Here is a 17868-nt window from a genome sequence, read left to right as displayed (position 1 = left end):
TACCATTCTGTGCAAGGTCAATCTGAAGAACCATCCTGCATTACAAAGGTGCTCCCTTTATGACTTCCACTCCCCATGCATGTGCAAAGCCCAAGTCCTGAGCTTAAATGGCACTGAGGCCTGGCCCGCTACACTATATATAAATGTCCCTAGTGAAAATAGATGCTTCTTAGGTCATTCCATATCTTTGGTAACATAAAGATAACACCACAGTAGCATATGTAAAAGTTTGGGGACAAATTCTATCCCAAAATGCACATGCACAAATTCTGTTTTCATCTATGGAAATGGTGCGCTTAATGCAAGGACATAATTTTTCACTTTTATTTGGACAAAGATAACTCCCTCTCCTCTGGTCCCTCACCACACTTTATCCTTAGTCTCATTCACAAATGAGAAATTGACATTTTGCTCCTCACAGGGCAAATCTGACAGCAGCAGCAAGAAACTGCAATAATTGCATTATTAGTGAGTAAGTCAGAATGTAAGTCATGAATGTAATGATCAAACATACTCAAGGGCAAGTTAACTTAAATAGATTAAATTATTATCCAATAAAGTTCACAAAACAAACATATTAAAGGTTAATGCTAGGGAAAGCCATACTTTAATCATCTTTAGTAAAGATACCTGAAAAAATAATAACAAAAGAAAGATAAATCAAGATGATATATAGCAAAGACAGTTAAACTAGGATACCCAGAAATCTTTGCAAAAAACTTTAAAATTCATTGGGCAAATATATTTGTATTAACATCTAATATTACCTCCTTCTGGAAAAATTACATGAAGCAAATTATGAGCCTTTACTGAAAAGATTTTTAAAATGTTTAATGGCAGAAATGACCATTTTGGTTCTTCTTTCAAGTCCTTCCAATAGAAATCCCCATAAAGATATTAGAATATTGCAATTTTCTATTTTACAATATATTTAGTGTAATAAGATCATCAGGGTTGATTAAAGAAAATGATATAGTGCTGGTGGTATGTAATGTAATGGGCCTTAATAAGATTGTAAGACGGAGGCAGTCATGAACAACAGATGAAGGTTATAAAAGTTCCTTCACTGGAGGTTTTCAAAAGGAGGCTGGCTAGCCATCTGTCTTGGATGGTTTAGACACAACAAATCCTGCATCTTGAAAGGGGATTAGACTAGATGACCCTTGTGGTCCCTTCCAATCCTATGATTCTGTGACTCTAAACTGAAGCTGGAAGATTTCAGTAACCTTTTACAATATATAATGTTCTTATTAAAATACCTGAAACTTGCTGAAAAGGGTCCCCATCTATTTTAAAATTCTGGGACTAGATAAGGATTCTTCTTTAACAGCAATTCCCCCCAGGAGATACTCATCCCATGTTTAACAAATGAGAAAAAATACCCTGTAAAACCATCAACCTGTAAAGAGGAGGGGAAGTAATTAGAGGGGAGAAAATAATGAACACAGACATTATAAAGAGTTTTCAATACAGATATGATACTAGTATCTAACTGTACACAATTAAAACATTTTATTTTAAATTCTTGACAGAGGTAGGCTTTAAGAGACCATTCACCAAGATTAAAAAGATTATAGCCTCCAAGGGCATAATTTTAAAACTATATGATGAACTTTTATTAAACTTGCTGTAGGGCTAATTAAGAAAATAAAAGAATTAAAGTTAGGTTTTTTGGTTAAGAAAATAATAATATATTCGCTTTATTATTCATTGCTAGTAAAGAAAAGGTCCCAATCAGTAAGTAAAAGAAGGTTGTGAGAATAATAAGACGTATAACCTGGCTGTTGCTTGTCACGTGGGAAGGATGTATGGTTCAAAAAGCAACTAATAAAATAAAGATCTGCAGTAACAAGGCAAAGAAAAACTGTCTTAAAAGAAACAAGCACAACCCTTCCCACTGTTCTGCTGGTGAGCAAGAAGGGGAGAGCAGATAAGAAAGCAAGGCCTTAGAGGAAGGAAACTGGGTTTTTGCTAAAGTCAGCAAGTTAACTGCAGGTACAAAGAGAGCTGTGAATCTGAAGGTTCTTTGTCAGATCCTACCTGATCATGCTGGAGTTCACCAGGATGAGATGGTTTTCCCTAGCTCTGACCTATTTGTAAGTATAGTGATTGCATACTTATGAATACTTTGTTACTGTATTGGGTGTAGTGACTGCTTATTTTTAAGCTGTTAGACATGCCTATAGCAATTGCATAAAATACCATTTGGCCTTTGGCCTTAATAAAGGAATTCATGGTTAAATTAGTCGGGTGGTCTCTGATATTAATATTAGTAATTTCAAATATTAATTATTCCAACACTTGCCATTGAAGACTAATGTAATTATATTAATAAGTGGGGAAAGTTTTAGATAAGAAAATTCCCTGCAGTCTTGATTCAAAGCCCATTGATGCCAATGGTAATCTTTTCTTTGTCTTTATTGGTCTTTGGATCTGGCTCCTAGAGCTGTGGTCTCTTATTTGCCATACAGCAGCTCCTCTTTCGTATGTGTAACTATAAAAGAAAATAATCATAAGTGCTATTAAAGTGGTACTTGACAACCTCTCCTTTAAAGGAAATCTACCGAGCTGTGTCATTGCCTTTAGCTATATTTGGTAGAAAAATTCCTAAGCACAGGAATATTAGTCAATTATCTTAAACTTCATCATGGACAGAACAAAAGAGAAATTACCAATGGATCTATTAGTAAAACTTTGGGGGCTTACAAATAAAAAGATCTATCTACCCCATAATAAAAAATTGCTCACACATTTTGATAGCATCAGATCTCCGTTTTGGCAGTGTTTTGAATGAGAAAGGAGCCCCCTGACAATATACTGTGTGTTAGAAGAGTATGGGATAGTCTTATAATGGAAAAGCTCCTGGATGATAGAAAACAGGGGGAGATTAGATTCTTACAGGTATGGCTATCAGTTTCTAGAATATGAAAATAAGATGAAATAAATAGAGGCCTTGGAAATACAGAAGTATATTGACTTCAGTAGGAGTACTCATGCTTAAAGATAAGCCTGTGCTTAAAAGTTTTGCTTCATAAGATCTGATCCTGAAAAGATGCTGAGCGCCTTCAATTCTAAGGCTATGGGCCCACAATTTAATGCACTATATGTACTTGAATAGTCCCACTGAACTCAATGCGTCTGTTCACATGAATAAAATTACTCACATGTTAAATGTTTGTAGGATGGGGACTCAAATGCTTTATCCTTAGAATTCTATGTGACTACACATTCTTTTTCATATAGTTGTATATATTATTGGGTACTGTGTATTGTGCAGATATCATTTGTAAATTGCAGAATTCGTTTACTGCATCTTAATTTTGTTTCTGATTAAGAACCACCTAAATGGTAATTGCTGGTAATTAGGAAAGGACAAACAAACATTAGCAATTGCTATTTGTTCACTTCATTTAGATTGCTTTCTTCTGTTTACTGTTATAAATAATAGTACATAGTATTAACATAAATGTTGTCTAACTCCAAAATACTTTTAAAAAATGGTTTATTTAATCATTCCATTTCCCCATGTGAGGCAGCCAACACTTACAACCTATTTTACAGGTTGGAAAGCTAAGGCAGAAACATTAAACAACCTGTCCAGTGTAATAAACAGAATGTGTGCCAGAGATGGAATTAAAATTCAGGAGTTCCTTGGGTTCAGACACGTTTTAAATGCTGCACTATATCTTTCACTCTTGGATCCCAATTCTAATCTTACAATGTTAACTCCATTGACTTCATTGGAGTAATTCCATTTGCATCAATAGAATGCAATATGTGTACACGTTTAACTGAGCTCAAAAGCAAGCCTGTGATGTTTAGCAATTATTTGTAAATATTGTAATACAAATTATATGTCACTAATGTGATAATGTGTCTATTTATTATTAATTATTGTTGGTTTGTTATTTTCTAAAATACCCTTCACCATAATATGTGGGCACTCTGTGGCTGGCTAAAATCATGTCTCTCTATGCAACAAAACAACTTTACAAATTAGTAGTAAAATGACATAACTACAAAAAAGGGTTAAAAGAAAAATCATGATTAAATATAGACATGTACAAAAAAAATTTCTTCTCCACAGAGTTTCATAGCAAAGATCTGGGTATTTTTGTAGTCAGTAGCTGTATTGTCCAGTGAAAGTTAAATCCAAACTCACACAGAGGTACAGTTTTAAAACTCTGTTATTAGAAGAGCTACAGTAGCTAACGGCTTGTGCATTCTTAATAGTTCTTGTGGCAGATTAACTAGTAGTGGTGCTAAGGTTCTCATATTGCAATACTACAGCAGTCATAAAAAGAACAAATAACCCCTTTTCAATGCTCTATAAAGGCTATCTTCCTTCCAGCAAAGGCTAGCGAAGGTAGTCAATAGGTGGGTTTTTTTTTGTCATAATAAGCAGTGTTACTACACATCTATGGACATTCTTCATTGGTCATCCTCTCCTTACTCCGGTTACAATTAAAAGATTCCTTGCCCATTTGTGTTCAGGGGGCCTGCTTTTCCAAAGCTTTTAACAACCTGCTATGATCTGGATTCGCTTCATTATAAAAAGGCTTTCTGTTCCTTTTGTGATTTTTATGCAACTTTTTCCACCATGAAGAACCATCTTTTCTTTTCTGGTCTCTCTGAATGACCCTGAATGGAAGGCAGAATACATGTTTCTTCCTGGTACTGTCTTTTCTCTCTGTTACTGCAAAGTTCATCCAAACATTCTCCGATAGACTTTTTTTTCTTTTTTTTTTTTTGGTGGTGGTGGTTTTTTTTCCTGTGTGTTTTGCTCTTTACTTGCACTGAGTCTCTGCACATTTTAGCACCTTTTTAGTCTTCTCTTTTGTAAATATCTGAATTTGTTCCTGCGCCTTCTTGTGCTTGCAAAAGAGTTCATTCTTTGGACTTCAACTACTTGAAGTTGATTCTGCTTTGTTACTGAGTCTTCCAACTACTCTATCACTTTGGCATCCAATTTCCTTTCCATAGCATCGATTTTTGTGCATTCTTCTTTCACGTGAGCAAATTCCAGAAATGCTTCTGGTACACATTGAGAGAGAGATTTTTTTTTTCTCTTCCACCTTGCTTTCAATGGTCCAAAATTACCTTGCAGGACACTGAAGTTTTGATGAGCATTGAGCTATCTCCTTATTGTGTAATTGTGACCAGCTTCCTAACATTTTTAATTTTGTTGCAGTGTTTCAGCAAAAGGGCACCAGAAGTCAGAGTGATAACGAGAAGATGTACTGTGCTTTCAGGAAGCAAGGTGTGGAACCTCTTTTTGCTATTTTAACTGTCTTGATGCTCCTTAATAGAACTATGAGAGTTTTGCTCTGGCTTGATTTTTTTCTTGGATGATTTCATACCTTTTTTTTCCTACCAGGATGGCCTAAATCCCCAATAGTACTTCAGCTTATAAAAATCAATTCAAATAAATAAAAAGTTATTATTTTAACAAAGCAAATCAGTGAAGGGCTTTATAAAAGCTTTTTGGAAACATATGAAAAAGCAAAAATTACTTTTCACTTTTCTATCAGCTTTTGCTATAATGATCAAAACTAAAAAACGAGGAACTGGATGGCTCATATGTATGCTGTGCACCAGTTCTAACCTGCCTGAGTCAATAGCAAGTGACCAAAGCTTATCTCTTGGCTGCTTTGTGTCCCATGTAAAATGAATTGCTGGTCCCAGCCCGATTGCTGTTTGAGAAGAGTCCATATCTCTAAATAACTACTGCAACTGACATTAATCGGTATCCTAGAATAACTAGCATTGTTACTGTTAAATGAATGAACGTGGAGTAGAGACTGAATTATCCTTCCAGGAAACAGCCCCTCTAAGTCAGGATTAGGGCGTATTAGTTGCAGCAGAGTAGAGAAGCTGTATTGCAGTTGTCTGTTCGGTGAATGAACAGAGAATGCCACTTGCCAGTGCTGTCAGTGTCACTTTTTGCAAGCAGTAAATTCATTAAAAAAATAAATGTTGAAATATAGGAAGTTTCTGGGTAATGATTCAATAACTGCAACATTTAATAATGGAGCATTGCTAGTGTATCCCTACAAAGGATATTCCCATGAAAAGTTTTAGGTTTGATTTTTTTTTCCCCCTGCCTGACATCCTGTATAGTAATTTGCACTCTCTTAGCACAAATGTAAATTATTATCAGAGATGGAAAGTGGTGGAGATTCATGGCCAATGTATGGTGGTTCATTATATTCTTGGAAAAAAGCAGAATGGGGCTCAATAATGACTTTTTTTCTCTTCATCAAGGTATATTTCCCTTTGCACAGCAGGTCATCCCTCATGTAGAATAAAGGGATGTTGTGCATAATCAGACATAATCAATTAAAAGCTTACATGTAGGTAAAGAAAAATACTATAGCTCCAATTCTGAGATTCAGTCTAGCTGCATTCTGTGTAGGAGATGAGGTGAGGGGACCAGCAGTGGCATTATGCCACCTTTTTTAGTTCCCTGATTCTGGGGCTGACAGAACTGTTTCAATATCCCTCAAAAAATCAGAGCAGCCTCTGGGCTGCTTTAACCTACTCCCAGCTGCCTTTGCCTCCAAGCAGCCATTCCAATAGCTGAGAATACTAAGAACATATGGGCTAAACTGTGAGAGTGGCAGCATAGAGCTCCATATTACTTCTCTTCAATTGCACACCTGCATAAGGATTAGTTACACTCTAGTCCTATGAAGCTACATAGAAATTATAAGATTTCTTTTTGACCCTGCATATTTTCTGATCATTAGAGTTGAGTGAATTGTATGAAAATTCAAAACAACTTCTAACCTACTCTCAGCACAAGCTATTGGGAAATATGATATGTGAATCTGGGGGGAGAGGAAAATGAATATTGATGAGAATTTGGGGGAGTGAGGGAAATGGATATTAATGGCGATTTGGGATTTTCTACTCTTATCTCTAAGCAATGTCATGGTTTATAAAGCCAATAACTTGGCATTGATATAATACATATGATATAAATGGCTCTTAGCCATGATGGTCAGGGATGCAACCCCATGCTCAGGGTGACCCTAAACCTCTGACTGCCAGAAGCCAGGAATGGAGTACAGGGGTGGATCACTCCATAATTGCCTCGTTCTGTACACTCCCCATGAAGCTCTTGTACAGGCCATGATTGGAGACAGGATGTAGGGCAAAATGGACCATCGTCTGACCCAATATGGCAACTCTTATGTCAGGACTTCCTTTGAATTCTGTGGAATTTCATAATTAATTAATGGTACGGCACTATCTCAAAAGAGGAGCTGCTATATAAACTTAATTTAATGAAGAGTGAGCCAATCAGGCAAATGGCAATGAGTTTGAAAGTTTTATTCACCAGGACACACTACTTCAAAAGAACACTAGCAAATAGCTCATTGCATTTTTCTCTGTAGAGCTTGGCTGTAAACGTGGTTAAGATGGTAAGGATTAATTGCTATCTCCTTACAGATTTGCTGCTCACATGCTCTTGCTCAAAATGAGCTTTCATTGAAAAGAAAAACAGTTTTTTAGAAATGAATTAACCATCTGTGCCTTTTTTTTTAACTCTTTACACTTGATAACTACAGACAGAGTTCGAACTGACACTTCCACCTATACCACTTTGAAACACAGCATCCCTTCTGGACAGGAAGAACTGATCCTTTTGCAGGAACAGGTGAAGAAGGGAGCAATTACTGTGGATGAAGCACTTGAGAAATTTAAACAATGGCAGAATGAAAAAAGCAGATTAGAAGTTCCACAGCAGGTATACTTCTGAAGGATTATGTTTGCTTGTAGGACATCTTGTCCAAGAGTTTCAAAAATACATACCTAAATTTGGAGTCCTAAATCCATACTTAGGCATCCGGATAAGCATACATCTATACTGCAGCTGTGGTTCCCAGCACTGCCAGACAGACTTGCACGAGTTCTGCTTGAGCTAGTGCACTAACAATGGCAGCATGGATGCTGCAGTGCAGATGCGACTTGGGCTAGCCATACAAGTTCAGACCCAAGAGTTCAGCAGGCACAGATTCAGGCAGCTAGCCTCAGCCTCCACCTATGCTGCTACATCCACACTGCTATTTTTAGCATACTAGCTGAAGCAGAGCTAGCACAAGTCTGTCTGTCCACACTGGGAATCTTGCCACCCAACTGTGGTATAGACATACCCAGGGGCCATTATTTTCAAAAGTGTTGTGCACCCAGCATCTGATTTCAGTGAGAGCAAGTGGGTTCTCAACATTTAATTTAGGTTGAGTATTTTGGTACCTAACTATGGATTTAGAACATAGCTTTTGCACCATTTTGTTGATGTTTTGTTTGTTTTTTTTTAATCTTGTTCTTATTGTTTTGATCATCTATGAAAGCTGTGTAACACGTATGAAAAATGATTCTTTGAATTCTTCTCCATAAGCCTTCTCTCACTGAATAAGCTGAACCCTTCTCAATTACATGCAGGAGGGGAACCAACTCCCAAAATGAATAGAGCCAGCTAATGGAAGTTTTACCATTTCAGATATATAAGACATTGTATATACATTACATTGGGTTTTATACAGGTCTCAAACAGCTTGCATGCAGAATTACACGCTACAGTCTAGTATATACACATAGGGATCATTGTATTCCCACCCACCACTAAAATGGAACCACTTTTGTATTGCAACAAAGAAATCATTATGCTGACAGTAGCCCCACCAACAATTATCAGAAGTACAGAGAAGTGAAGTGAAGAATAGGATATCTTCCAGATCCCTTAGACCATGATTCAATTACTGTATCAATATTCATGCTGAATAGTATTTTATTCTGCAGATAGCCCCATTAAAATGCCCCTTTCGATTTGCAGTTCACGAGTAATGCCTGGGCTGAAATTTGTTCACACTAAACATTTGTTTTAAACAGAAAATAAATATTTAAGAATCAGTATGTCTTTGCAGACAATCAGTGGGATTACTTGCATAGTAAGATGCTACTTATCATGAATAAAGATGGTAGGATCAGGCCCTAAAGTTTCTTTCTACTAGCACCTTATTTCTCAATTGGGTAGAAAAAGGCTACCTCTTGTTAAGGCTACAAAGACCAATGCTGACTGTCTAAATCTATGTGGATATGAGTGTATCTGTCATCTAGCCTTGGATATGCTGTAACTTGCTGATGGTTTGGGGCTTAAATTCTGAAACTAAAAGGCTGCACCTATAGAGCAGCATAGCATCCTTTCATGCCTTTTTAAATGATTTTCCTGTGGTGAGAAGCTAAACGTTCAAAATACTAAAAAGCCAACCTTTTCCAGCAATTCATTCATATTTTTTATAATCAACCCTAGTTATTGATTTTTATTGTTGTTTGTGTGTTTCTTTTTAAGGAAAAAGTACGCCAACTCAGAGATTGCATTATTGGGAAGAGACCAGAAGAAGCAATTTTGTATGGTAAATTATATCTAAGTAGCATTTCAATACAATGAAGACATGAATTGTGGGATAAATATGCCATATGTCTGCTAAGATACCAATCCAAATCCCAGGTTGGCCTTTATATCAGGCCCTAGTGAGCACTTTGTGTATCTTGTTTTAAATCACAGGAATTATTTTAAATGCAATAAAGTCTTGATCAACTTTTAGGGTAAATCCTGACCCTTCTGAAGTCAATGAGAGTTTTGCCATTGACTTCAGTTGGGGGCAGGATTTCACCCTCAGTGTCTACCGCTCAGCTTTTCTGTAATGCACTGTTTTTCTTAATAAAGTGTTGGGACTAGAAATGGGCAATCAATTTCCTAATAACAGTTTATGTGGTGAATTTAGTCTTTTTTTTTCTTGTTTGTGATTCATCAGTGAACACACATTGGTTTTTACTAACTTGTTCGCTGTTCAAAATTATTCATATTTAGTGCCTGTAAATTGCTCAGGAACTGCTCACTGCAGGAGCTTTTTCACATAGTTAGTATTCATTATTCATTATGTGAGCTGGGTTTTTTTTCCATTATTTAAAGTTATACCATATTGTTTTATTCCTGATGGGATGGCCTGCACTTTAAAAACTACTTGCATTTCTTCCACAAACAAATTTCATTCTGTCTTGAAACTAAGTTTGTTTAACAGTTAGACAAATCTTAAGTCTGAACCTGAAATTTTCCTGCAAATATTTATACAAACAAAACTCCATTCACAGAACATTTGTTAAAAATAGAATGTGAACACAGTCAATACAAAATTCTATTTCTAAATCACAAAATGTTTGCAAATTATTTTTCTCTCTGCTCCCCTAATCAGGAAGTCACCACACTACTGTTTTCATGATTACATTGGAAAACGGTGCACTTACGTAGACTTGATGGTTAATGTGTTGTAGTAATTTGATAAAACTCAGTATTCATTGAGTACTCTTTGAAGTACCAAGGAGCATTTTTAAAGTAAATATAAAATAGGTACTTTTAAACAGGTAGTCACTCAGGTAACTAAAAACTGTTCCTAAATATTAATACTAATTGATTAAATGGAGTGTATGTGAAATCCCATGAAAAAATAGTTGTTTGTCCTGCTGTTTAATTTTGACAATTAGTACAGAATAGTAACCTGCTAAAAAAAAATCTGTCCTTCATATATAGCTATAGGGTGTGTGTGAGTGTACAAGCAATACTGTAGCTATCTATATTTACACACCTATATATTTATCCAGTCCAAAGAGGCAAAACACACGCGCACACACACGCGCGCGCGCGCACACACACACACACACACACACACACACACACACACACTTGCTCTAATGCCAGAAAGATAGTAAAACAAATAGTGCATTCTAACAATATTTTTTCCTCCTGGCAGACAAAATCACCATTGAACATCATCCAGATGGTAAGTAATACTAGCTTAATCTTAAAAGTTCACCTTAATATAAGTACATTTCAGAGAGCCACCCTCTGGCAAAAACGACTGCACAAAAATTCCAAGTTATATAGCTGATTCCTTAGATTGAAATAATGCATTTTGGTTAGCTGAGTGATATAGTAGTAACCTAGAGGATTCAGTCTGAAAGTCCCCATGTTGCCAGGAGCTTAGAGTATTGCGCCTGTGAAATGGTTGAATCCCTATCAGGTTTCACAGCAGAGCACACAGACCCTGAGTTAGTATTCAGAATCACTCCCTTCCTAGGGTTTGATTTTATTGGTAGTTCACAAACAAGTTACTTGATATGAACCTCAAACTAAGCTTTCTCTCTGAGCTTGGTTGTCTCCTAGAGTTTCACTCCAGGACCTCCTGTTCTCCTAGTTCTCTCTAGTTTCCTCTTTCCTGAGAGCCACTCTTTCTCTCTCTTAATGAACCACACCTGCCACCTGACCTTCCAGGTCAACAGGAGAGCCCTGCCATTCTGGGTGAAATTTTATTGTGTGCATTAGACAGATCAGACTAGATAATCAGAGTGTTCCCTTCGAGTCTTAACATCTGTGAATCCTGCTACAGTGTCTTATATTGCTCTGAAGTGAGTCTCTCTAGCTGGCATTCAAAATGGGCATAAGACAGAACTTCATCAACCCTTCTTGAGTGGGAATGACAAGGCAGAGACATGAAAGGAGGAGAAACTGGGAAGAACCTGAAGGGACCCCAGATCCTTCTGAAACAGGTTTTAACTACTGAGGCCCTAATTCTTGAGTTCTTACACAACTCCCACTGAGTTAATTGTCAAAATGATGAGTGTAAGGCTGGGACATTAGAAGGTTATATCTCTGTCCACCCAACAGATGTTAATTCGTGGCTTGAAACAAAAATGACAGTAGCATATGTTCTCTTTCTTTAGTTTGTGGGGAAAGCCTTCGTTTTAGAGACCTGCTGAACACCACACCATTTAACAAACAGGTATGTATAGATATTTTCATAGCTCCCACATATGTTTGTTTGAATTCATTTGCAATTGAAATATGGAGATACTTGTTTTCAAACATAGACTCCTTAACCATATCTCCATATCCCACTTTTAGACTCTCAGATTTGGATGTCCTATTCAGTAGCCATGTTTGAAGATTAGATTTAGCATGCACACTTATTATTCCATAAATATATTCAGAAAAGCGATTAGTTATTTGTGTAAACGAGCAGGGGGATAACTGAATTTTGCTTTTTACAAAGTGTGATTTTGAATTTCTTGATATTGCTGCTGATCTTTCTCCCACTAAAATCGTGGAAACTGCTATAAACTTCAGTTGAAGCAGGGTCAGGCTCAGTCTTCTACTACATTAACTTGCTATCTTTGGGTCCCCATGTAATACTTTATGTGGCTATTAATATATAATTTAATCATAAAAAATGGGCAGCAAGAGAGTTTATTTTGATTTGTTTTTCTGGAAAGGCAAGTGGGATTTATCTGATTTTAACAATTACTGCTATTCAATAAGGAGTAAGTGTGTGGCATATGGATGCACGTGTTATTTGCTCAAGCACCGAATATGGACATAGAAAACACTTCGGTTTTAATAAAGCTGATTCTCTGATCACAGTTAAAATGGCGTTCATTAAGGCATGGATATGATCACATTTTTGTTGCATTCTTATAGAACTGGAGACAAAAATGAATCACCAAAGAAAACCTCCTATGGTAAAGTTTTCAAAAATGCCTAAATGACTTAGGAGTTGAAGAACTATTTTTAAAAGTGATTTAGGAGTCTAAAAGTCCCATTGAGAGTCAATGAGACTTAATCTCCAAAATGCCAGATTTTTTAAGGTATTTAGGTGCCTAAAGATAGAAAAAAGGTGCCTTAGATTTTCAAAACACATAGGCACCTAACTATCATTGAAATCAATGGAGTTAGGCTCCTTGGCACTCCTGAAAATCCCACTAAGCAATTATGCACCTAAGTATCTTTAAGAATCTGGCCAAAGGCACTTTTGCAACATTTACTCATTATCACATACAAACTGCCTTGAGTTTTGTGTGACATTTCCCATAATTTAAAAATCATCCACAATCATGTTCTAAAAATAAATATAAGAGATGATTCAAAGTGATCAAAGGTGATTAAAGAAAATAATTTTGCTTGATGATGATATGAACTGTCTGTAAATTGTTGTCTTCTGATGGCTCTTTGGTAATTTTTGTAGAATGAACTCTTCTCAAGCCAGTTCTGGGTGGACAAGTTTCCACATCATAAAACTTGCCATCAGAATTGAAATTACCATAATTAGCAACCTCATTGCTAATCTTAGTGCCAAGGACTGGATGGGTATGTAGTACCATACTGAGTATCACTCAGTAATGCACCTATGTTTTAAACAACAGTAGTCTATTGTGCCCAGACAGCCAGTGCTGCCTCATGTGCTGACACTGAAAGCCCTGCCGCCAGTTATGCAGGAGTTTACCTGATCAGAGGTGCAGAGCCTCTGTCTGCAAAATGGAAAGGAACAACAGGGCCAGATAGAGGCTCCAAAACATCTGAAGTTAACATAAATTGTATTTGAAAGACCAAAAAGCCAGTATTGACCATTTATTTGTGAGGAAGGGGATTATGTATCATCAGTGTGCATACTTGTACTTTGAATGAACATAGGTCTCCGGAAACATGTCAGACTTATACACTTGGAAATTGTAGTCCTTTGGTCACAGTTCTGCCCCATGAATATGCCTCTAACATATTCTGCTGGAGCCACAACTGGGGTGAGATGGTAACTCAATCTTAGTGCCCATTCCAGCCTTGGCATCTGAGACCACCAATATAGGTGGAATGCTGTGGCAATTTTGATGGTTGTTTTGTCCTGTGAGTGCTTGTTCACTGGGAACTGGATGGAAGTCATTTTACATAGGCCATTCAGTAGCCAACACATAATTATGACTTCAGACACTGCTGACTTTTTAAATATGAAAGATGAAAGTGCATGTTAATTTATTCATTTCTCTGTGAGAAAAAGCTTTATCTCCAAGGACTATCTTTATTTCATCATGTCCTGCTCTATTAAACATTCTGTCCTCTTATTGTTATAACTGCTCCAGTACAGCTCAACTCCCCAACATACTGCACATGGCCAGGTCACCTACTGGAGTAAAGCAATCCTAGATTTCACTATCTGAACCTGTGGAAGCCCATGGCGATAAAGCATATATGGTTTAATTAAGTTTGTCCAACTGTCTATCAAAGACCATATTGCTTCCATAGCTTCATCCAAAAAGCCTTCAGAATAGCATTGAGCTTCTTTCACAAACTGTTAGTTTATTGATTATGAGCACTGTCTTGATTTTCTGGATGCATTTCCCTAGCCCTTCATCTCTCACCAGCATCTTGTTTCTATTCCCACTGCTGGCAGTTATCTCAGTAAACTCACAAACTTAATAATCAGTGGACTCCATTGTGATAGGGAAGGGAATGCATATACAAATATCCATAAGACAGATAATAAGTAGAGAGGGCCTAAACCATAAAATACACAACTTTATTTTGAACACATCCACCAATTCAAAGTGTTCATGAAATATGGAGCCAGTTATTGGATTTCAAATCCTTTGCTTTTCCCTGTTACTAGGCGTGAAATAATTCAAAGTGAATGCCACTCAGTGGAAGAGCTCACAAACACATAGTGTTTCCTTGGAATTATCCCAGAGGCAGGAATGGGAGGAGGCATCACTTAAGCTCCATGGAATGACCAAGACCCAAGATGTTAAAGACCATGGCTGGGATGTTCTTAGAGAGGCCTGGTGTCTTTATAATACTCCCCAAGCTCTCAATCTCCCTCAGACACCACTCCATACTTGCAGCTGCACATACCTAAACAAAGAGGAGGGACTCTTGCATAGTCAGAGGCAAGCGTCAGACCCACCCCAGCTCATTCTCCAACAAAAATGACCAATTCTTATAGAAGCTTCACAGTTTTTCCCTTTAGCATTTTCCATATTTAATACCTTGGAAGAAAAACATTACTTAAGTGGCTGCCAGAAATATAGAAAGGCTATTGGAGAATTTAAAGGAGAATTTTAAAAATTAACATATCACATTCTGTAAAAACAATCACGCACTCTAATTATAGACTTTGTGACCTTACTAGATTTTTCAACATTCTATATTATCCTAACTGCTCATGTCGCGTTCATGACTGTTTGTAAATTGTATACATCTTTTTAGTCTGCAACTCGAAACCCACCAGAAAAGGAACAGGTGCCTAAAGATCATTAATGGAGGTAAGAGCATATATAAATTATTTATTTTTATATAAAACAATTCCTAATAAAGTGCTTCATATCTGTGATGCATGCTCTTAACCATGGAATAGAAGTGACATCTCAGCTGTAATCCTGGAGTCACTATTGCAATAAACAGAAATGCACATAGTGCTATAGTATGTAGTGTTCTGTATTATACGTTATGGCCCTGATTTTTAGTCAGAGTTCAGTGTGCCCTCAGTAGTAGAGCGACAGATTTGCACTGAGTCAGAAGCACAACTGGCTTTTGTGTGCAATTAAAAAGTGGGTGCACTTGTAGGTACAAGTAATTGCACCAGCAAAATTAGAGGCTTTGGGGAAATATGTAGTCTGATATACTGAACAGATATATACTACCATACTATACATATACTGTCACAAAGGTGTTGAATGAAAACCTGTGCTGCATGTAACTAAAAATGATCATAATCCAAATATGAGGTCTGTTTCTGCTCTTGCTCACATCTGTGTAAATCAGTAGTGACTCTACTGATGTGAATGGTGGAGAATGCAGGGGTAAGAGTGGTGCGAGATCAGTATTAGGTGAGCTACCTAGACTGGACAACTGATATATTTTTGTTCATTTCTAGAATCTTTTGAGACTTCTCTAGGTTGCCTGAAAGGGTTTGCATTTTTGTAGTAGGCTTGTGAACTGTACATCCTGCAAAGCAGTATCCAGAGGCCTTGAGACATGGGAAAGGGTATTCAGCAGAAATTAGTGAAGGCTCTCAATCACTGGGAAAGCTGGGGTACTGCTATCCAAGAAAAATAAGAAAATCAATGTACCTTTGCCCAGTTCTGTGTATAATTTACAGCTGATAATTTTATGTATGAGAGAGACAAGGATGGTGAGGAAATATCTTTTATTGGACCAACTTCTGCTGGTGAGAGAGACAAGCTTAGCGCTACAAGATGAGGGATTCCTATGCAGCAGTGGCTCTGGGTCCCCTTATTGCAAAGTACACCTTTCAGTAAGGGGATTTCAAAGCAGCAGTAACTTCATTAACCAGCCTCTCAGATACAATGTAGCGCTGAGGGGCACTTTCAAATGTGCCCTTTATTAGTGAACATATGGAATGGAATGAAGGGAAATTAGTATCCTTGCATGAACCTAAAATGCCTGACCAAGGACCACCGCTGACATCAAAGCTAGCCACTGAGTACATACTGGCTCCCTATGTGCTAAGGACTACATAGTTGTACAGATATATCCTCTAGGACCACAGGTACCTCACTTCTATGGGAGAACTAAATCAATGCTGCAAATTATTTTCACGTAAGGGGAGCAACTTTACATTCTAGCTGGAACACTGTGAGAGATGAAAGCTGTCCAAGGAATGCACTCAATCAAGCATTTTCTAGGTGTTCTGGACTCACCCAATCTCTGGCCAGCCTTACACACTTGTGGGTTACACCTGCACTTCCAGCCCCTTGGCAGAACAGGGTGGGTTCAAGTTGCTTGCACCTCTGTACCCTAATTTAGGTGCTCACAGCCTGTGTCTTGTCATCAGAAGTTGCTGGAACCCAAGGAGTGACCCAAGCCAAAAGTCATTCACTAACAGCGAAATATACAAATGTGTAGTAGAAAGTGTGAAGAACATGGGAAATATCTGAAATGTTTTTATTGCTATGATGTGTACCTCTTCTATTGATTGCACCCATGTATTGGACAGCATGATAGTAAAGAGTTAACTCAGTCTTGGGTGGTTTTACACATCTGCAGAAAGGCAGACAATGGTTGTAAATCCTTGATGCTTGACAAACAATATGGATGTCATAAGATGTTGCTCTTTTGTCACTATCCAAGGGGAGCACAACCACCCCTAGCTTACGGCAGAACCAGGGCCCTACAGAGAGAAAATCAGAAGAAAGAATTTGGAAATTGTTAAAAGCACTGGCCCTGAAGGCAGAGGCAGGTCTGCAAAAAAAGACTGTAATCCAGCCCCCAGGAGAGTGGGGGTAAATTGGACCTAACTAAGGCTTGCTGTGGATATGCTATGCTTAGATAAGATGCCATGTGCGTGGACCTTTTGTTGTTCTAACCCTTGTCTGTCTGATTGATTTAGTACTATGCATGAATACATAATGTTTTGTTTTGAAAAAAATGATCTAGATCACTGCCTTTTCATTTAGTCACAGGTTCCTGAATGGAAGCCTGTAGCAGGGGCCGAATATAGTTGGATCTGCTGGGGAAACACAGTTGGTAAACAGGGGTTTTATAACCTGGGAACCCAATCTATAAGTGGGACGAATCACAGGATTCCACTCTGAGGTGTTGGCACTGGGTCTGGCACTTGGAAGGCTACCCATGAAGAGCTCAAAGGTAGAGCTTATCCTGGAACAATGACAGCAGGATACAAGAGAATGGCCTATTATTTTCAAAGAGATTTCCCTTCACCAGAGAATTTGGAGCTGTCACTGGAAAGTTAACCACTGAGGTTTTTTGCTGTTTCTTTTTACATTATATTCTGTTTGTATGCTGTTTATTTCCAGCACCACAACTGGTTAATAAAGTGATCACTGAGGTAAAACATACAAAGGTATTAATGTAAGGAGGCTCTTCGCAGAGCAACACTAATTAGCTATCAGCTATAGCCATTCAGTAATCTGTCATTTAAATGATGAGAGGATTATGTGTATTTACTACTCTCGTTTTCAGCAGCAGCAGAGTTTGCTGATGGGCTTTGTTAATGAATGTGA

General features: G+C 37.6%; 1 protein-coding gene across 4 annotated transcripts in view; it reads left to right on the top strand.

The window, feature by feature from the left end:
- BANK1 (B cell scaffold protein with ankyrin repeats 1) overlaps nt 1–17868 on the top strand; it is a 293349-nt gene that overhangs the window by 268638 nt on the left and 6843 nt on the right. For 3 of the 4 annotated variants that reach the window (XM_050944423.1, XM_050944421.1, XM_050944420.1), the window contains 6 exons: nt 5192–5260; nt 7575–7753; nt 9356–9419; nt 10815–10844; nt 11785–11843; nt 15092–15147. In XM_050944423.1, coding sequence (XP_050800380.1) covers nt 5192–5260; nt 7575–7753; nt 9356–9419; nt 10815–10844; nt 11785–11843; nt 15092–15142 — 452 coding nt within the window. In that variant the 3' untranslated portion in view covers nt 15143–15147. The remainder of the gene's footprint in view (nt 1–5191; nt 5261–7574; nt 7754–9355; nt 9420–10814; nt 10845–11784; nt 11844–15091; nt 15148–17868) is intronic. The other variant, XM_050944422.1, reaches the window with a different exon arrangement.

This window comes from Gopherus flavomarginatus, chromosome 3 (assembly GCF_025201925.1).
Source record: "Gopherus flavomarginatus isolate rGopFla2 chromosome 3, rGopFla2.mat.asm, whole genome shotgun sequence".
NCBI classification, from domain to species: domain Eukaryota; kingdom Metazoa; phylum Chordata; order Testudines; family Testudinidae; genus Gopherus; species Gopherus flavomarginatus.
Note: the sequence above shows the minus strand (reverse complement) of the source record. Positions and strands in the feature narration are given on the sequence as shown.